The 22,558-nt window shown below is 33.5% G+C and overlaps 2 protein-coding genes across 7 annotated transcripts; both read right to left on the minus strand.

Annotated features, from left to right (window-relative positions):
* Window positions 1–1,748: 1,748 nt before the first annotated feature.
* On the minus strand, window positions 1,749–8,715 carry LOC100819473 (uncharacterized). Of its 5 annotated transcripts, none has more exons than XM_006578921.4 (3): window positions 8,526–8,715; window positions 6,512–6,696; window positions 1,749–3,128 (listed from the first exon to the last, which is right to left on the minus strand). In XM_006578921.4, exons 2-3 carry the CDS (start codon window positions 6,643–6,645, stop codon window positions 2,144–2,146), a joined length of 1,119 nt encoding a protein of 372 aa, XP_006578984.1. In that variant the 5' UTR covers window positions 6,646–6,696; window positions 8,526–8,715; the 3' UTR covers window positions 1,749–2,143. The 5 variants fall into 5 exon arrangements, with proteins under 5 accessions (XP_006578984.1, XP_006578983.1, XP_040871012.1 ...); XM_006578920.4 differs by having other exon boundaries at window positions 1,749–3,134; XM_041015078.1 differs by having other exon boundaries at window positions 1,749–3,134; window positions 4,718–6,696.
* A 2,277-nt stretch (window positions 8,716–10,992) lies between these two features.
* On the minus strand, window positions 10,993–18,509 carry LOC100819999 (mitogen-activated protein kinase kinase kinase 1). Of its 2 annotated transcripts, none has more exons than XM_003523419.5 (9): window positions 17,176–18,509; window positions 15,214–15,298; window positions 14,967–15,029; window positions 14,319–14,476; window positions 13,511–13,583; window positions 13,308–13,367; window positions 12,609–12,719; window positions 11,933–12,164; window positions 10,993–11,486 (listed from the first exon to the last, which is right to left on the minus strand). In XM_003523419.5, the coding sequence occupies exons 1-8, from the start codon at window positions 18,111–18,113 to the stop codon at window positions 11,952–11,954; spliced, it is 1,701 nt and encodes a 566-aa protein (XP_003523467.1). In that variant the 5' UTR covers window positions 18,114–18,509; the 3' UTR covers window positions 10,993–11,486; window positions 11,933–11,951. The 2 variants fall into 2 exon arrangements, with proteins under 2 accessions (XP_003523467.1, XP_040871013.1); XM_041015079.1 differs by having other exon boundaries at window positions 10,993–11,440; window positions 17,176–18,349.
* Window positions 18,510–22,558: the final 4,049 nt, after the last annotated feature.

The raw sequence follows: 22,558 nt of genomic DNA on the forward strand, positions 1-22,558 counted from the left end.
GATGTAACAAGTCACTCATTGTCAATGTTGATATTATATCATTATTGAACGTTGTTTCTTGATACAAGAGACTACAACTAATAATAGAGAAAAGATTTAAAAATGTGGGTCGGTCAACATTTAAATTAATGACTAAAAACAAAAATTTTAAAAAAAATTATAATACTCTTTTGAAGTTTTATCAAAATTTTAGCTTGCTTGTTTTTCAGTCTCATTTCTCTCTCCCATCCCATCTGATTATGTAGAGAAGCACACACACTTCTAAGAAAAAAACAATAAGCAAAAATTTATTCAAATTCTAAATTCTTGACAAAAGTTTACTCAAACACCTTACTTTTTTTACGAGTGTTCTTTTTTATTTTCATAGAAAGGTGATTCTTTGAAGAAATAATTTTAAAGACACTAAAAAAATTGTGTTTTAACGTTAAATAATCTTTTGAATGTTTGTTGCATCAGTTCAATTACAACTCAGTCACTCACATTGTATGGAGTCACGACAAATTGAAACTTGGGTGCAGTAGAAAAAAAATACAGGATTTCTACATATATTAATTTATATATATATATATATATATATATACCCTCCCCCTACCTACATTGACTTAAGACCATGTCTAAGAAGGAAGCAAAAAATTATCATTTTAGTCCTTTATGTTTTTAACAATTTTGATGTTGATCTTTAAGTTTTAAAAAGGAGCTAATTTTGTCCTTCTAATAGTTTGAAACTAAAACCAGTAATTTAGTGAAAGATAATGGCAGTTAAAAATCATCCTCTTTAATAAAAAAATTATTAAATTTAAAAAATAATTAATTTTAACAAAGTCACAATTTTTAATAGCCATCATAATAGTTTTAATTTATAAAAAAAGTTGCAGCCTCATCAAAGAACCTCAAATTAAAGAATAGATCGCATAAAATTAAAATTCAAACACCTAAATTCCAACCCCATCAAAATCATCCTAGGTAAGCACTTAAACTGAATGATCCGACCCATTGCTGCAGCGGACTTACTCTGCATTGGCGACAGCGTATGCACGATCAAAATTTTGAAATTGGAGCTTGGATACAGGATGCACAAAAAGGCAAGACAACCAATAGTTGCAAAAATAAAAAAAACTTGGATTTAAAGCTAATACCAATGCACAAATTTGAGTCAACCTTTTTTGGAAAATAATGCTCGATCAGAGTGGGGGCAAAAGTTGTATTAGTGTGGAGAAAGAGTGGTCTTTGGAGGCGTGTAAGGATTTGGAAGCAAGGGTGATGCTACTAGGTTGGGATGTGGATAGAGCAGGGTTTCTGGGGAAGAGAAGAGTGGGCTACAGGTTTGGGGAAGTTTATTTTAGGGTTTTGAGATTAAAATCTGATTTATTATTTTCAGAAATTTAACAAAAAAAAAAATAGTTAAAAACCATCACTTTATTAAATTCAATTATTTTTAAAATTTACAACACTAACGACATTAGTGTGAAACTGACGGTTTGGACAATGTTGCAACCAAAACGGAAATTTTAAAATATAAAGATAACAACCAAATAAGTTACCAAAATGATAACTACAACAATAATCTCCAGGCCGGTATTTGACAGGCTTCTAAACATCTGCTTCTGGAAAGCCGAATAACAATGGCGGGTCTAAGGGCCTGCATAATACAGGACATTCCGTATTCCTAACACTATCAAATAGTAGTATGATTTATTATTCAGTAATTCAACCTGTACATACAGAAAGTAAATCATACATTGGAAGAATAACGCAACAGTTCAAAATGAAATTATATGGGACGTCTTCTTGTTGTCCCTAAATGCCACCTGTGTTCAATTCACCACTTTGCATGACCGCATAATAACTAGTCCAACCTATGGGATCTAACAATCATAATGAACTGCATCTCCTAGACCTAGAAATCAGACGCAATGAGCACTCTAAAATTGCCTTTTGTACAGTCTATTTAATTTTTTTTATAAAAACAGGGAAAGTCACGGTGGTACCATATCAATCTATAAATGAGATGAACTGCTATAATCTGCCAAATAAATTATAAAATGCTCTGGCATAGCAACAAAACCAGCCATGCCAAGATCACTGACATACTATTTGCAGAAGAACAGCTCTTTCCCCACATTTCTGTAGTTCATATTTGAATTTACCTTCTTGCATTTGCTATCCTATGCCTCCGTCGTCTTCTAGACCTTCCTAACAATATCCTGTGGAGTCCGCGTCCAGAGACAGCCGCAGAACCTGTAGATGCAACACTCTGCAAACCAAAATGATCAACATCAAAATTATCAGCAGCACGGTCCTGATTATACCTGATGTTTGGCAAAAAGTGGCCAGTTCTCCCCAAACCAATGGACCTCACCGAGAAGAAATCATCCTCTAGATATTCCTCATCAGAATCATACTCGTCACTATAAAAAGCATGGTCATTTGGCTCCAGCACATAATCCCCAAGTACCATAGCCCCTGGTGTTGAAGATAAAATTGTGCTAATCACATCATTCCGTTCTCTTTCACACTCAAATCTCTTCCATTTTTCTTCTTTTAGTGGGTCCACTTCTCGTGGTCGTGCAAATGGATGCTTAGACCTAACATGCTTCCTAAGCTCCTTGTAATTCCCCACAAAAGAGCAATCATCTTGCATGCAACTTCTTTTCTTCGCATTCAGACACTTCCGTGCCACTTCAACCACTGTCCAACCTTTCACCTGCCGGCGACAAAGGGGGCAAAGAAGCTCAGGAACTTCAGTATCGTCTTTAGGTTCACCTGTGCTTAAATCAATATTGGAATTGTTTGCTTCTAGCTGCAAGCTTTGAACAGATGTTGCTTTCGTATATGCCTTTTTGTATTGTTCAAAACAGTTTGAATAGCGATGACTAGTGGCACACATGTATGGGCGACACCCCTTATCATAAGATGAACAAAGGAGAAGGATAGCATTGTGGGGGACCTCCATACAGACTGAGCAGGTTGCATCTTCCCAATCTTTCTTCTCCAATGCTTTAGAAGAGCTCTTCCTTACATTAACATCTTTCAGATTTTTTCTTTCACAAGACAAAAGATGTGGGCTTGGCCTGTGACCTCGAGCCTTGCTCCGCAACTTACCAACTTTAGCCATCAACAAACTGAACCTGAAACTGATCAAGGAAAGACAATCATCATAGTAGATCTTTTTAAAAAGCAGAGAAATTCTAGCATAATAAATTAAAATGATCATTCCAAACACAATAAATCAAATGTCTAGATTGACATGATATCATTTATACGACTTCGTAGTAATTTTTAACAGTTACATCAATAAAGGTCTTAAGCAACAAAGGCATGTAAAAAGATAATAGCGATTCAATCATTCTCCACAACTTTTGCAGTTACATCTAAGGCACAAATGGAAGTACTAAATCAAGATAAATAAATAATAAGTAGAAACACGATATTATGTTATCCCTGCTGACAACAATTAGCACTAATCATGTGATTCATCGCCAAACTAATAGAGGGCATAAAAGCACCGGGAAATTCTATCATAAGCTCTTCACCATATTTAAACATGCAACATAACACACAACTAAGATAAAACAGCAAACAACAAAACAACATATTACAGAAAATTGGGAAAAAGATTATAAACATGAGGCAATGAGAAATTCAGGATCCATAACTCAAAATATTAAAGGAAAAAAAAATCATCTGATAAGTACCATCACTAGCATGCAAAGATTAAGTAATAAGTACCATCATTAGAAAAGACAACAAATACAAATCAAACCAAAAGTTTGTAAAACCAATCCATCTATATTATTCCTATTACACATTAGCTGAACATCCCATGGAAATGAAACATACAATACAAAGCTAGAACAATGAGTTCACTCAATCTTTCTCATTTTGATTTGTGCATCCACGCTGCCAGACATCAGTCTTGATCTAATATATAAATTCCATCAAGGATAAACCACTGTGACTTTAATGTCCCATTGAATTTCACTCAGTTCTGTCGTTACATGCTTCTTTTCTTTTAATGTCCTGATTTTATGCATCCAAGTTTCGATTTTGTAATTGGAATACAATAAATGGATGACAATATCAAATACATAAAACAAGCACCATATTGTAGAGCACTATAATGAAAATCATATAAATGTATACAGAGAAAACTTGTGGATCCATCATCCTTTAGAAGAGGAATGATAGAAACCAAGGTAGTTAAAATCAGGATTTTACCTTAAAACGGGAACCACAAATCGAATTGTAGGATTTTACAAAATTCATAATCCATATACCATAGATCTCATGCATCATATTCATAATCCACAAAGTAGAAAGAAACTTAACAAACAAGTAGTCAAGTACAAAACAGAACATTACAATGCATCAAACTTAAGCACAAAGCAAACAAAAATACTCAAATCCTAGAATCTAGATGTCTAATCTAGCAAGCATGACAGAGGAAAACGAACCAAGAACAGCAACAACTCAGCAAACAGAGGAAGATTATAGGAGAACGGAGTAGAATCAGTTTGTACGGTGATTAGAGTTCACCAAATTAACAAAATGCACACGTGATGTTAGATGATTTCACGAGAGATAAATAATAAATTGGGCCAGTAAAAACCAAACCATGTCAGCAAAAAGTTGTGCAGGTAAAAAGTTTAAATGGGCCACCATCAAAATCAGAAAATTGATGGATTTTACCGATTTTGGGATTTAAATCAGGATTTACCTCAATAAGGATTTTACATATGACTTAAATCGCTGGATGGAGGGCGTGCCCTGACATAGCGGTAAAGTTGCACCTTGGTGACTGTTGGTCATGGGTTCAAATCCGAAAACAACCTCTTTACATATGCAAAGGTAAGGTTACATAAATGACCCTACCCCATACCTTCGTGGAGTGAGGAGCCTTCCGGCAGTGGGGCATGTTAGTTTTTTTAATCTGAGTGCGATTAAAATTGTAAAATCATTGGATTTTACAATTTTAATCCCGATTTTAACTACGATGATAGAAAATCTACTTTTTTTCATCAAAAAAGGTCATGCAGCACGTAAGGTAAATCAACAACAACAACAACAACAACAACGCCTTATCCCACTAGGTGGGGTCGGCTACATGGATCAACTTCCGCCATAATGTTCTATCAAGTACCATACTTCTATCCAAACCATTAATTTCGAGATCCTTTTTTATAACCTCTCTTATAGTCTTTTTGGGTCTTCCTCTGCCTCGAATTGTTTGTCTTCTCTCCATCTGGTCTACTCTCCTCACTACAGAGTCTACCGGTCTTCTCTCTACATGCCCAAACCACCTAAGTCTATTTTCCACCATCTTCTCTACAATAGGCGCTACTCCAACCCTCTCTCTAATAGCTTCGTTTCTAATTTTATCCTGTCGAGTCTTACCACACATCCACCGTAAGGTAAATCAGCACAAAAAAATTGTTGCATACTTTATGATACACTTCTGACTTTTCTATATCATGATTTTAAATATCCTTTACTTTCAATACTTGAGCAGTTGAGCACCAATTGATGTGTCATATTTAAATTCAGCAAGTAATAATACACTTAATGTATCTAGTGCTCATTCACATAAGATTAGAGTTTCCTTATGACCACACTACAATTTTAATGGTGGAAACTGTTCAAGATGTCCTTAACTACAGTATCAGACTATGCACACAACCAGGAAATCAATCTTAACTAGATGATAATTAATGAACCAAAAAAACTATGTGAATGGAAAAAGATATAAATGAAACATAAACTATAAATTATTTTTTTAAAAATTGCATTCATGACTATTTTCTAATGCTAGGAAAGAAAATTAATCTCCATCAGCACAAATCATGAATTGTGAAAGTTAATCCATTGTCACAAAACCCAAACTAATGGATTACCAGTTCTGATATGAGTTATGAGAAATTACCATCCGAAAAGGATAGAATGCAATTCCCTTTTGTGACAGAAATTGTGGTAGAAATAGGCCAGACCAAGTTAGGCCTGGCCTAACCTGCTTTATAATATTTTGGCCAAAGCCTGACCTATTAAATAGTTACAAAACATTTTTTAGGTTTGGCCTAACCTATTAACCTGTCTAAAGGTTCATTTCATATCAAGGCTTTAAAAAGACCGATGGTACTACCTTTAAACAGCCCAATAAGCTTATAGGTTAATGATCCTATCACTGAAAGGAACAATAAACTTACAGGCTAAAGTGCCTATCGCTAAACAAGCTAATAGACTTATAGGCTAACGGGCCTATCGCACGAAATAGTTAAAACCACAAACATATTGCATTTCATATCCATTAAAACCACCTAAAGTAAGAAGCATAATGCTATAGTTGTTAAAATATTATGCATCAAATATTATTTTTTTTTATTAAAAGTAATACTCTAATATTTATAAACAGACCAGCCCATCAAGTCTTGTAGGCTTTTCTAAAAGCCTGCAATCTTACCTATTAAACAAAAAAGCATTTTAAAAAGCCTAAGCCGAATGAATAATATTTCTGAACCTTTGGTTTTTAACCGTGCTGAATGGCGACGTGTGATCCATGTAGTCAACCTCACCTAGTGGGATAAGGCTTTGTTGTTGCTGTTGTAAAAAGCTTAGGCCTAGCCTTTTTGCTAAACAAGACATGCCAAGCATTAAATAGGTCAGGTTGTAGGCTCTTGATGGGATGCCTGGTATAGTTCAACCCTTGCACAAAAACAAACAATTATGACTTCTTTTCCTAACACCTGAGGGCCCAAGAAAAACCCAAACCGGGTGAAAGACTTCATGTCAGAACTAGTAGTTACTGTTCATAGCATTGACTCAATGGGGAATTGCAGACACATTCCAATGAATAAATGCTGACAATGATTTTAAAGGCATGAACTACATGCGGAGAAGGAAGGATTTGAAGCATTCAATAGCCTCAAAAAATGCATGGTTTTGACAACAAAATCCTAAATATGGTCTTTAAAACAAGCAAATATAAACCAGTAGAGAAGAGTCTTCTGAAACTAACAAGGTTATAACAAAAGGAAGCCATTCAATCCAAAGCATATCAAATGACAAACAATTGAAAAAGAAAAAAAAAAAGTATTCAACTCAACAAGTTTCGTTGTTGAGCTTGGTTAATTATCATAAGAATCTAACTTGCAGTCTTGAAACAACTACAACATACAAAATATCAGAAAAGCACAACTTTGATGACAAAACTTTTTTTTTATTTCCAGACATCACCAGTAATCTAAAATATAGTCAGCAGAATTTGGTATCATCAATTTATACCAGAAGTTGTGTCCTGTCATACCTAATTCCTATATAGTGAATAACATCTTAAAAAGAAGGGATGCAATAAAGTAGTTCATTTGGCGTGAAACAAACAACATCTTGATTTGGATTTTGAAGTCTCTCTTGATGGAGAGAATCATTAAAAAATATATATATACATTCTCAGTGTAGTGCTAGATGGCAAACAGTCCACAAAAAGTATGCCACATGTTCTGCATTCAAATGTCCACAGATTTTAAGATAGCATCCAAAAAGTAAATAAGAAACCAAAAAAAAAAAAGGTGAAACAGAACTACTCAACATCAACATAAACAACAAGGTCTTATAAAACGGTCCACAACCATGACTTTGGCCACAATATCAAGGTTTTTTAAGCGTCTGCAACAGCAATGTGGCCGCATTTGTTCATGATTTCACGTAATATCAAGAAAAGCAAAAAAACCACAAAACATAGACCACAATTTAAAACCTTTCTCACAGATCATAATATCTGGAATCATCATTTTAGGAGGTCAACTGATGAAAAACAAAAACACTTCCAACAGATGCACAGGCGTTGAGTAATCCACCATTTCCACAGTGAAAGGGGAAAAAAGAGCATCCATAACAACACATCAACATCATCAAGGCAACAGTATTATACCAAACATCAGTGTCTAAGAAAGAGTAAAGTCATAATATCCGTCCATTAGTCAAAACACCTTCTAGAAAGAAACAAAGCCCAGAACACACATATGCGGTAAGTGGCAAGTGGCAATTTACAGGACATAGCAATAGTTACTTCCCAAAAAGGAAATGATCCAAATTCCAAACAATTGGAATTGTTCATATTATATTTGATTCAATTGGAAGTGCAGTTTTAAGTTTTAAAAATACATCTACGCGCGGAATTCTCGATTATAACACGGAAATACACACTTCTGTCACAATTAGAAAATGCGGAGTGAGAATGAGAGACGAAGATATTAAAAAAAAAAAAGAGGATAAATATCTTGACACGCTCGCGTAATTCAAGATCGCAAATCCATTCTAATCTAAGGAGCGTGCGCAAACGGAATTAGGCAGTGAAATTCATAAATCGAGACCATAGGCACATTACTAGACGAATTTTTCCAAAAGAGAGCACGTGCAGATTTAGAAACATTGCAAAGATTGCAAAAAAAAAAAAAAAAAAGAGGAGGAGGAAAACAAGAAACGAGAGGCATCAATGGAGAGTGAGAGAAACCCTGGCGAGGAGAGAGGAATACCTGGAACTGGAATTCTGCGAGAAATGGTTGGATGAAACTGTGATAATGAAGGAAATGGGAGCAAGTGTCCGATCTTGGCGCTCACGTTCCCAAAAAAAAAGAAAAAAGAAAAAAAGGAAAATGGCTGGCAGAGGTGACGTGTTCCGGTACCGTAACACCTAACCTACGCAATGCTGCTTTTCTTTCTTTCTTCTCTTTTCTATAACCACATCCAAGCGTTACGCGGGCTCATCAGCCCCGGGAGTTGATATTCTCACTTCCCCTTTTACTATACTCACTATTATTTTTTTAAAAGTAGTAGGAATATATAAGAGTGTCCTGTGATTTTTTTCCCCACTCCTTTCATTTACCCACTCTTCTCACCACCCTCCCCCTTCCTCCAACGTCTCTCTCTTGTCCCTTCCCCTCTTCCCTAACCCTTGCACCAAAATCCCTTTAACCCTCACACCCAACTCTCCTACTCAGTATTCTTGGTAAGGTTTTTTTCATCCACAATGAAAATATGATTTCCTTGTGTTTTTTTTTTTGTTTTGTTTTGTTTTGAAAAATGATATCCCAATTGCAGAACAAAAACTCAATTCCATTGTGCAATTTCTCAAGGGACAATTTTGAGATATGACTAAAGGGTACCAACATGGATAGTGCCATTAACAAAATAACAATACCCTGATTAACAGTTGCCATACCATAACGGGCCCATTTACCTTTCCTCGAAAGCCCATTCATTTGTATCTTTTTTTAGTTTCACTATTATATTTAAAGTAAAATTTACACTATTAACTAAATGAGGGTAGTTTTAAGAAAATTATTGTAAAAATAATAAACTTATCATATATAATAATTTTTAATTAAACGACGGTATAAAAAAAATTACACTGTTAATATATTTAAATTAATTTTTTGAAAAAAAAATATGCAACCAGCAGTCGTTTCCTTTTAACGGAAAACAAAATAAAAAAAGTATAAGATCCTACGTTTCCTTTTCATGCCTTTGTTTCGTATATTTAAGCATTTTCCTTTCTTGAACATTATCTTCCTTTCCTCCCTAGTTCGGTATTTGTGCAACGTAGGAAAGAATTGACAATTATAATTATTATGTTTGTTAAACAATATTTGTCTTTTTTATCTTTGAAAATAATGCATTTTTAAAAATACTATTAACTATAGAAATTATATTTTTTTTAATACAAATTATAATGGTAAAATAACTATATTTAAAAATAGTAACATCATTATTAACTAGTTTGATCATAATGTGTGGAACCTGAGATACTCTGACTTATTACATGCTATTTCGCTAATTAATAAGTTAAATCTTTATCACAAGTATGCTATTCTTATTTAGAAGACCCAAGACCTCCTCAGACATTCATCCTTACCGCTCCATGTAAGAAGAGTACTCTTGTTAGTTTGTGTAGACCTTCTAGTAAAGAACGGTGCTTCATAGAAATCTGACTTTATATCTCTTGGGCCTCTCCCAACCTAGGAATTCTTCCCACCTTCCAAGCTGGGCTATTCCTTTCAGCACTTCCTTTTTTGCTTTTAAAACAATCATTCTAGAAGGTTAAAAAACAAGGTGGTTCGTGACCTGTTGCCACATGAAGCACCATGCGCCATTGCCAGAGCTCTTCATTGTGAGATTGGGAAGCCTTAACTCTCAAGGAAGGACTCAACAGAACCCATGGCCAGGACTCCACACGCAGAGAGGGAAGGTGGGACCACCCTCTTCCTCTCGCAATGAAGAGAATTTGTTTCCCTTACAAAAGGTCTGATTTGAGGTTGGGTAGCTCGATGAAGGTGGGGCACGATTCATGGCTAGGATTTGCTTGGGTTTTCGTCTGTTAAGATCCTTTTGGAGGTGCAGGAAGCAGAAAAGAAGGTGCAATAAATAATTATCTTTTTCTTTACTCATGTTCCCAAAAGTATCAGGAAAAATTGCTCAAAATATGTAAAAATAAATATAAAAAATTTCTATCCAAATCAAATCCTTACTATCTAAATATAAAAACACATTAATATTTGTATGGACTGTGGACATATATAATTTATATAAAAAGTGAAAGGATAATTAGTGACAAAACCCTGTTAGAAGTTATATTGAATTTTATAAATTAAAAAAAAAATACTAGTTGAACCTAAAGTGTTTGAAAATTAGCTGAGTTCAATTAAACGCTAATCCACTTAGAGTTTCTTCTCCGGTTGTGCATTTGAATCTGACAAACCTTCATTTAAAGTGGTTCAAACATATTTCCAAACACACTCAAGTAGAGTGAGACAGATAAGGAATTTCACTTGAACGAAAAATGACTCGTTTAAAGAGAGACATTCCAGTGTGTTTACTTACGGTTTTTCTTTTGCCCAAGTGTATCTATAAATTTATTAAAACCATTTACTCGTCCAATCGCATTCGACCAAAGACCAAATTTTCAGAAAGGACATACAAAAAGTGGGAAACATTACACACGAATTAGACAAAAAGAATAAAAAAGAAAACTACGAAATACAGATGTACACAAACAATGCCTTCTACTAATAATAAAAAATAAATAATATGTACAAATAGAATAGTCTCTAATTCTTGCTACTATTGCTCCCTGAGTTAAACCCTGTAGGTTTTTCGCCGGTCACCTAATTTGCGGGGATGGCAGGTAGTAACTTTTTCAGCTGAACGTTGATACTTCACCTTTGGTACAACGAACAAATCATCATAGTAATTAGATAACACGTACTGAGCATAATTCTCCAATAGGATATTGCCTAGTCGATAACTTGGTTCTCTGGAGTGCCATATGACGTGTTAGATCCAAAGCCGTGCTGAAAAACTGATATAAGTTACAGGCAAGCAAACTCTGAATGCTACAACATGAGCAAATCAACAATTTCTGCAGTAACGGACCCTAGATGAACCCCAGCAACTTCAAGAATGAACATTGGAAATGTTACATGCAATGAAAGACAGAACTGTCATCAAAGAATAAAAGAATCATGTCAGCTACTGAAATAGATAAATTCAACATACGCTAAATGGATTTGCGCAAAGGATGCAAACAATATAGTTTGTCATTTGAGAATTGCACCACACTACCACAGGTCAGAAACATTTTCTGTTTTTCTTCCTTTTCTTATTTTCAGTTATGCTTGCATGAATAGCCCCAAATAAGAATAAAACTGCACTTGAAACCTGACCAACTCTAACTAAAGGAATTCTACGTGCATCTGAAAACCAAAACTGACATGGACCTTAGACATTTTGTGTCCCACCAAAACAATGTTATGACTCGAGTTTTGAATGAAAATTCTTAAAAGGATGGGCAAGGACAGCTATGAAAACAGTTTTAAAAAATAAAAAACTCAGGTATCATGATAAACAGAGAAAAACGTGGCAAAATGAGATAGTATGCATTTACCTCCATAATGTTTCATAGTTTAACCCTTACGGCCGTGAATATGAGGAAATGAAGAACCAGAGGACTGAGAAAGTGGCCTTTGGACAAATGAATGGTTTAAAAGTTGAGCAGCAGTGGGACGATCATTTGGATTAACTTGAAGGCACTGCAGGATAAAATCTTGTGCATCTCTCGAAAGAGAGTCAGGAATAGGAGGTCGCTCACCTTTTCCAATTCTAAATAATGCCTGCATCTGTAGTTTGAAGAGATTAATTAAAACTCAACAGTAAAAACCAGCAGTAATGCAATTTTCACAGTTAGAGGTACATTAATGGCAAAATATATATAAGAATCATCAACCAACATTTCTACCCAATACAAAACATGGGACACAGAACATCAGCAAAATCCATAAGTTAATTTACAAAATAAATGGTAGAAACATTGATAATTTGGATCAAAAGTGGTAGCCTGAATTGTTTAATAATTATCAAACAGCAAAAGCAAAAAAAAATTGCGAAGGCAAACACATGAAACAGAAAAAAAAAATGGTTTGTGGAATTAAATCAGAATTTAAATTGTGAGAACTGAAGAGCCCTTGCTTGAGACAGAAAAAACAAAAACGTGTTACATGATCACCCTCACTATGAGGCACCAATGTGTAACGGGAGTTAAATAGCAATAATATGGCACGTACACATTCTAAATCACGGTACGGAAGTTGGCCTGTTAACATCTCCAGTACAGTGCATCCCAGACTCCACATATCAGCTGGAAGCCCATAACCCTTGTTCTTTCCTTTTACAACCTGCATATTCCAGATTCTTATTAAGAACCGATAACTATGCTATAACTAAATCAAAAGAAAAGGGATGTTTCTTTCTATATATGAGAAGGCAATGAATTCTTGAAACATGATATGTATAATCACGTCACCATTATCAATAATTATATCCAGCTGTTCATTACATTGATCAAGCCATATGGCAAATAAATGGGACAAAGCAAAAGAAAAAGGTAAAAATTCAACTCTCCATATTCTCTAATACCATTAACAAAATGTAGCACGAATACATGATCTAATGTTGTTATGTAAGTTTATTTTTATGGAGTTCTAATAAGTTCCTTATGTTCTAGGGTTTTAGACCAGTAGCATATTGAATGCATACAATTTTAACTGTATGACAATATAATTTCATTTAATAACTAATAAGTGTTCATTTCACAGCTAAATGAGGGCAGAAACTAATGTTACAGTCATGCATATATTAACATAACAAATTACTGTTAAGGAAATTATTTTGAAGTTTGGAACCATGTACACACTCCATTAATAAACTTGGCAGAAGAACCATTATGCAGTATTTCTGCTCAGATGTAAAGATTGAAGGCAAACCTCAGGCGCCATCCAGAATGCTGTGCCCTTCATTGATTTAACGTCATTCAATTTGGTTGCCTGAAAACAATTCATAAAGTGATATCAGAAAATGGAAATCATAAGCAATTTAACATCATTCAGACATCTATAACTGATACCAAAATATTCAAGAAATAAAAGAAATCCTAGATCGAGAAACATAAATGAAAGAGAGTGAATACCTTTGCCAATCCAAAATCTGCAAGCTTGACAGATCCACTTGCATCCACCAATATATTTGCACATTTAATATCCCTTAAATTGGAGAAATATAATTAGAACATATTTACAATGATTGCTTCATCCCAATTACATAACTGATACAGGAATGCAGAAAATAGGAAGTGAAATAAATCACAAGCTGTAACCCAAAGAAAAAACTCTTCTCATTTAATTTCCAAAACTGAAAATCCCCACATGTATGTAACCATTCAACCAGACCTTAGTAACTAGATTTTCCTTTTTAATCATTTGAATTTGAAACTCAAATTAACTCACAGCAGAAAGAAACTAATACGCCATCCACAAATACTAGACTATTAGTATTGAAAGGTAGTGGTTTAGGGCATGAAAAAAATAACAATGACGATAATTGGATATCTTTTTTTCCCCCTTGGATTCTTCGGTTCACCTCACTCCTCAACTCTCTTCTTTGGCCAAATAAGTAAAATGCATTTCAAAGTTCAAACAATGAAAATGAAGCAACATTTGTCCAAAAAAGAAAAAGAACGTGACCAAATAACAAGAAGAAAATAAAACAAATAACACAAGTTATTTACAAAGAATATATTGCATTTATGAGACAGTATGCAAAAGTGAAAGTTCCTTTGAAGCAAGGAAAGCAAGACCATAGAACTCTTGTCAGCATTGTTCTAAAAGACTGAACCATACCATATGATTCAAGACCAGGATTACCACGTAAAAGCAGAAGTCATATATACATAAAGGAAAGTGAAACAGGATTGAAAATAGAATAAAATTTAGAGTCACCTGTGAACCACATTTCGATCATGAAGATACTTCAAACCATGCAGAATCTGTCTCGTATAGGCAGATACTTGGGAATCTCGAAGAGTATACTTCTGATAGAGGCTTCTAAGGGAACCTTTCGTTACAAGCTCAAGAAAGATATACAACTTTGATTGATCCTGCATAAACATTGAGCAAAGTGTAAAGTACAAATCTCATTTTGAATAAGGAGCTAACTCTGATAGATGTAAGAGTATAGACACCCCCCCCCCCCCCCACCCCCAAGATAAAAATGAGTCATGAGACTAATATATTCCAAAATAGTACAGTACCTTATATCTGAACTTTTACGTTATTAGCTATCACAGTCATGTGGATTCTTTATCATACAATCATTAGACTAAATTTCATGGCCTATCATGACATCATGCCTTGACTCTTCACTACAAACATTCCACTTATATTGTAAACATTGTAAAAAGTGATAGGCAACTTCCAAATCTGTAATGGCAACTTCCAAATAGATTCAATAATAATAAACAAGAAAAAAAATATCAAATTGAACATAAAAGAAGAAAACAAGGCAAGACAACATAGACTCAACAACGGTGAATAACATGAAAATATTAAAATGAACATAAAGAAAAGAAAATCAGAACAAGAAAGTACCATTTCTGTGCCATAGTATTGAACAATATTGTCATGCTCAAACTGACTCAAAAGTGCTATTTCCTGTGAGAGAAGACAAAGACAAATGTGAGAAAATAAACATAATGGGAGAAACATGAAGAACAGTAACCTCTCAAATGTTCTTGAGGTATTGCACAAGATAGCATAATATTTATGTTAAAAAAAACTTCTTTTTTAGTTATCATTGAAGAATTCCATTATTAAGAAAAAGGTGCAAGTCAATCACCTGCTCCAATTGATATACACTTTGTTTTCCCTGAGTCCCTTGATCAAGCAGTGAAACTTCTTTTACAGCGAAAAAGAATCCATCACTACAGTGATTCAGAAAGTATAAGTAGCATGTTAGTATTTATTACTTGCATAACATAAAATAGATGCCAAATCATTGTAAAGCATGGCATTAAAAAAGCAGCAATTTGAAAGGAAGATGCTAAATTAGAAATAATCTTTTGAGACGTTTTTGGATTTGACAAAAATCTGGCACTAAACAACAATTACAACATCCATTACCCATGCAAAATCTAGCTCACTCACCTCATTACATTTTTCTACGGTTCTCTTTAAATAGGATTTTAAATATGTTCGCATTGTTTATTTCAACTAGAAGCAATTTGTATCAGTGCATCAATTTCACACAGTGTCCAAATGAACAACCTAATGAAGTTCAAATTCATTTCTATTCGGGATGAACAATAGAACACTTGCATAATTGAATGTCAGAAATTATCGTTATCACTTATCAGTAAAAGGCTAATAGCAAAGTTTATTAAAACCACCCAATAGCAAGACACCTTGGCAGAAAAAAACTATGAAAGGTTTAAAAGAACAGTTTTGTTAAGTATTATTGTCTTTAGGGATTTAATGGTTAAGAAATCAAAAGTAGAATATTATTTTTTTTGGAAAGTGTACTATTTAATCTTACCAATGCACCCCAACCATTTCCCTTAAAGCAATAGGGCAATCAGCAATGGTTAGCAAAACCATTAAAAGAATTTAGGAAATTTAGCAAAGAAAATCAAAACAATAGAATGCTCATGCACCCTTCAAAACAATAGTTTTTATCTCACATCAAACAGACATTGGACACAAAGACACAAACCTCACACAGAACAAAGGGTGGTTGTCATCATGCTCTTTTTCAGCAGATCGTTGACCGACCAACATTTTGAATTAAGTAGGTAGTTGTCCACACAGAAAGTTACATTTTATGGGGACTTCAAAACAAAAATCTGTAAGTTTATAAACATGGCTGACACATTAGATGTGATGGAAATAATACATTTTAGCACGTCCTCCATAAAAGGAAAGCAATGGAATTTGGAGAGTTCAGAAGCCCTTGTGCTCCTATTCTGACCAAAAAGTACAGTGTTCTAAAAGAAGAAGAAAATGAAATATTTGACAACATTTTCTCATGTACTGCAAAATATTTTTCAACCCCCCCACCCAAAAAAAAAAAAAAGGTTTTGTTTCAAAACTGACAGTTTCTAGGCCAGTTAGTTCAGCAGACATCAATCCGTCAGATTCAAGGAGCTCATTCCATAAACTATGGACAAAATTTAGGTGCTGTTACAGGGTGTACTTTTGCCTTGTTTTTCAAAATTTAATTGGAACTAAATTCCATCTAATGTAATAGATCTCCAGTAGTTTTTAAACACCTACCGACTACCACTAAAGGAAAGACATTACAGCAAAGAACCACAGTCTAAAGGGGAAAGGGAGGGGGAAGCAGCAACACCCCACAAGCTAAAATAGGCCAATTTGTGTCATTTCCTTTAATTTTGAAGGACTGATTTTCTAATGGCTGAAGGAGAGACAAAAAATTTGTGTGTAGATGTGAATTATTAATGCAAGGGTGAAATTGTGTTTAAGTACGCCCAAGTCCCAATCCCAAATAATAATATTATAAATAAAATACTAAAGGTTTGAATATGTTTGTGGTTCTTAATAAATGACTAATTTTTGTTAGTTAAGTAATGACATGTTAGAATCTCAATGATTGACATGTATTGGAAAGATCCATTCACAAGATCACATTTCATTACTTAACTAATACCAGATACTAAAAACAAAAGTTTTAATATATCAGATCCAATGCATGACATATTTATGTCAATACTAACAAAATACAATGGTAACAATGAAGTGGAAGGGAGAAAGAAGAGTGAAGATTGAAAGGCATTGCACTTACTCAGAAATTCCTTCATAAACGGAGCCAAAGGAGCCACCCCCGAGAAACTCACCCTTCTGCCAGCTTCCGGCGGTAATAATCCGTTTGATTCTCCCTTGCGGAGAAATATTATTAGACCTAGGGTCCGTGGTACTACTCGAAGAATCGTCTTCGTTCGAAGTAGAAAACGAACACGACTCCGAAAGCCCCGCCACAATCTCCGCAATCCTCGCCGCATTATCCACATTCTGTTCCTCTTCTCTCTTCGGACTCTCTTTAGTACCAACTTCCCCTTCTTCCTTCTCCGCCACTTCCCTCTCTTCATTGGAATGGTTCAACGGTAACCCTTCTCCCCCTTGAGGAGCCAAGTCCCTCAAGAGGTCCCACGAGGAACACGCGCTATCATCCACCACCTGAACCCTCGTTCCCGGCGGAGGCTTCAGCATCGGTGGCCGAATCCCCTTAATGCCATTGCTCGATTCATCTATCTCCCTGACCCTAACACTATCACTAACTCCGTGATTTTCACTCAATTCGCCTTCCTCTGCTGATTTGAACATTCTCACCTCGTTAACCTTCGATTCTTCTTCTACGTCTTCCTCGGGAATATCGAGGTTATCGAGCTTCAGTCTCGGGAGAATATCCGAAGAGGAGCGAAACTTCATGGCCTCCCACGCCGCAGCGGGAATAGCAAAGTCCTCTGGGCCGGAGAGGCCCAAACTGCGGCAAATTCGATCGAACTCGCCCTCGACGCCCTCGATTCGGAAGCTCGTGCGGTCGTAGAACTCCATGGAGCGCGTGTAGAGCGTGTCGTCGGAGGGGGAGGATACGACGTCGTATTCGGAGGAGGAGTATTTAAGAGCGTTACGGCGCTCGAGCTTGGGCTTCCTCCGCGGGTTCTTGCGATCCATGGTCTTGGTTTGTTTCCTGGGCTCAAAAATCCGAGATAGGTAATGCATCTAAATCCATCTAAAACGACGACGTCGCCGCCAATGGCTTCTAATATGGTTGTGTAATCGGTGTCAGGTGAGAGAGACGAGGGAGAAAGTAAACGGAGAGAGAAACAGGGGATTGATTTTGAACAAGTAAGAGAAACTGAACAAAGACTGCACACACGAGACTGGTAAACGTCGTTGAACTGGAAACACAAAACGCGGTGCCTGACTCGCTCGAATTTTGTCAAACATTACAATAGCAGGTTAATTAATAACATTCTTAAAATACTTATCATTTAATAAATTTATCATGTATTATTGATTTATTAATTGTGGGAAGATATAATAATTTTTCTCTTATAAGTTATCTTGGAAAGGGATTTTACTTGATGCAATTACCTCCAACAACAGGAAATCCCCAAGTGCAACAACAGTGACAAACTCAATGAGATATTGATTTCTTTTCTTTAAAAAAAAAAGTCCACCATGTTAGGTAGGCATATTTTATTATGGGCTTGACTATTGAGTTTTATAAGAGAATAACATAAGATGATAGATTGAATTGTATTTCTTAAAAAAATTCATGTTTATCGGACAAATCTTATACAAAGTTGTAGCAACATTCATGTCTCTGTGAGTGTGTGAACAATAAAACTCATAAAAAAAAGGAGCAAACTTTTCAATATATATGAATTTTTTTAAGAAATACAATTCAATCTATCAATAAAAGATAAGTCAGACCCAAAGCCATATACATGTTCGTAAATCAGAGGGTTTCTTTAACTCGTAACGAAACAAGCTTTAGAAGACAATCATGAGGAATAGTCATTAGCTAGATGCTACGTGAATTACATCGGTCTACGTTTTGGAAAAGGTTTCTAAAAAAAGAATGAACTTAACTTTTAAAAAGTATCATTGTTAATACATCAAACACCATTAATCTTGAGTCTCAATCATAATTTTAAAAATCAAATTAATAATCAACCCCATTGAAATATCATATCATTGAATCAATGGTCGAATAAGTAGATCATCAACTAAATCATATGACTCGATATTAAAGTATTATAAATAATTATATATAATTTATATAGTTGTATATGTTATAAAGATTATATTTATTTATGTTATGTCAACTAATTGTGTCTAGATTAGTGGTACAGTTTGCTTGTCCTTGGTATATATATATATATATATAAGGTTCAAATCATGTTTGTGTCATTTTTTGTTAAATTGATTAAATATGTATATATAATATAAATATTAAATTTATTAAGCATACATTAATGAAAGGCTCCAGCATAGCGATAAATTGCATTGCATGGTCGTCCTTCTTGTAGGTCGTGGGTTTGAACCATGGTGCAAGTTTTTTTTTTTCAATATCATTTGATTTAGTATATATAGTATAATTTGGTAATAATATAAAATAAACAACCTCTAGCGCATTGCTAAAGTGCGCTTGTCACTGTTTTAGTTTAGCATTGAAAGTTGTGGGTTCAAACCCAAAACATAGTCTCAACCTTACTTTGGGCATGAAAAATTTACGTTCCTGTTGTCACACTTGACCCAAAATCTCCATAGACTTTTGTAACCAAAGTACTTTTTTCTCTTGAGCATGAACCTAGTTATATTAATATTGAAGGTTATTTTCAAGACGATTAAGATCAAATATTCATGCAAGATCTAACTGTGAGTTGTTACAATGTATTTTTTTTTTAAAAAAAAATATTTCCAAACACACATTTGTTGAACACAATAGATGTCTACTTGATTTGTTTGAATCTAAACAATGCACTACCAAAAGATTATTATCAAAAGATTTGTCTGAAATTATAGTCCTTCAAGTTGGAAAAGACACATATGCCACCAGAATTACATTTTGCCCCTTGAATAGATGTTTGAGAGTATTTGAGAAAGTTTCATAAATGCACAACTTTCCGAAAAATTATGACTCGAGTTTCAATTAGCATAAGCATGGTAGGATGATGATAGGGGATAAGATAATGAGCATGGCGCTCTGTAGAAGCACCCAAAACACCATGAATGTTCCATGCAATTATTGAGAAATTCTGAAAACTACCCATAACAATAAATGCATAGGAAGATAATAAGGTGTTGCAACCCTGTGATGTCATTGGTTCAATTGAGGGGTATGGAGGCTTTAACACTTTGGTATCAAACTGTCTTATATTGATATGACTATTACCCTCAACATCATTGAGAAAAAATAATCTAAAGTAAAAAATCGGAATCATGTTGATCCCATGGTAGATTCCATTCCTTAACTGATGTTGTAAACAATTGGCATCTTGTAACTTGTAACTATAGGTAGGTCGATTTATTAAAAGGCAAACTAGACTTATTAGTAGGTAGCAAACTGTTGATTTCATTTAGTTGTGAATCAAATGAGTCACATGCCACTCGGTCACTTTCCTAATTAAAAATTATACATTTAATTAAAAATATAATTTAATTCTTAAATATGTTTATGTTATTTAATCATTATTAAACTATATATATTAATTGAATTAAAATATAATAAATAACTTAATTTATTATTTATTTAAAGTATATAAATAAATATTATTTTAAAAAATTGTGAAATAGGTTAAATCCAATAGAGACGAGATTTGGTTCCATTTTTTTATTCTTGTCATTTATAAACTCAAACCCAAATTCGTCCCTCATCTTCTTTTGTGGGGATGAGGGTAAAAATCGATAAACATGTTCTCAGTCTACCCCGTGGTTATTATCCTTATACATTTTTTAAGTATGTTTTTTGTCATTGTAAAATTGGATTGTGATAAATTTTGGCATGATATTCAAACCTACATTTTGTTGTTTGTGACATTTTTTTCCCTACAATTTGTGGCAGTGAGAATTATGGGGGTTAAAAATCATTATAAAGTATAGAAAAACCATCACAAATGACAAAAAACTATTATAAATTATAGAAAATTATCAAAATTATATATTTTTTATTACTTTTGTTCTGCGATTTGTAGCTGTTTTTGTTTGACCAAAATTTGACACATTTCAATTCTACGATGACAAAAAATGTAATAAATTTTTTGCATAAGCTAAATTCTAATATTTTAATTTTATGAGAACCAAAATTTTATGACAAATATTTGATTAGATAATATTTTATGTAACAAATATTTGTCATTAATCACAACAAAATTTAAGGAAGTGTTTGGTTTGGTTGTTTTCTGTTTTCATTTTCACTAAAAACAAAAAATGATGATGAAAATGTGTTTGGTTGGATTTCTAAAAACATTTTCAGTGAGAATGAAAATAGAAAACAATAAATTCTCATTTCCAGTGTGTTCAGTTGAGAACAGAAACCTTATTTCGAGTAAAATAAAATTACGATGACAATCAATATAATTTTAAGCAAATCTTAAAATATAAAAAGACAAAAAGTCAATATATCATAAATTTTCAATATTTTTATTTCGAAAACAAAAAATAAGAAATTAAACCAAACATGTTTTCAGAATTCTAATATTTTAAAAATAAAAACAATTTTCAAAAAATGAAAACAGAAAATAAAAATACAAATCAAACACACCATAAGATTTTCATATGTTAAATTATAATATTTTTCATTTCAGTCTATCAATTATCTTTTTTCAACATAGTTACATGTGTCATTTTTTATTTATTTATTTTTGCTTTCAATTTATTTTTTAAACTAAGTATACTAATGTTATGCATTTTAAATTTATATGTTTAATAGTATGATTTAAAAGAATGCGTAGTTTATTAATAATTTTAACTTTTCCAAAATATTTTATTCAGTAATTATGAAATTTGAAAATACTTACGAATAAAAAATTCCTTTTCTCTTGCACACATAATATTCTTGTGATACTGTAATATTCATATCATTTATAAAACGATATATATAAGGAAATAAAGATAGACCGGTGTCTCTCAGATGTGGGATTACCTGTTGATTGCGGTGTGCTTGTCTTGGTGGATTTCGCAATCTCTTTCTTGTTTTTCGGCAAACCAATTTTCAAAACATCCAAATCCAATGGAAGAATCAGAGGTGTTGTACACCGTTCGTCTTTGGTCAAGACCATTCATCAAATCATACCAATTCAAATAAAGAAAATAGCTTAATTATTAATTTCATCTCAAAATTATTTTAAATGATTTAATTTAATTTTACAAATTTTTAAGAATAAATCAATTTGATCTTAAAATCTTTACAAATTTTAATTTAACCTTTAAAATTTTAAAAGTAAATCAATTTGATGCTTAAATTTTTAATATTTTGATAATCAAATTGATTTATTTTTTCATAATTTGATAATCAAACTAAATGTTTTAAAAATTTAGATACTAAATTGATTTATTTTAAAAAATTTGATAATTAAATTGATTTTTTTAAAATTTAGGAACTAAATTGAATCATTTAAAAAAATTTCATAATCAGATTGATAATTAATGAAAAGAGA

The sequence above is a fragment of the Glycine max genome, chromosome 4 (assembly GCF_000004515.6).
Source record: "Glycine max cultivar Williams 82 chromosome 4, Glycine_max_v4.0, whole genome shotgun sequence".
NCBI classification, from domain to species: Eukaryota; Viridiplantae; Streptophyta; class Magnoliopsida; order Fabales; family Fabaceae; genus Glycine; species Glycine max.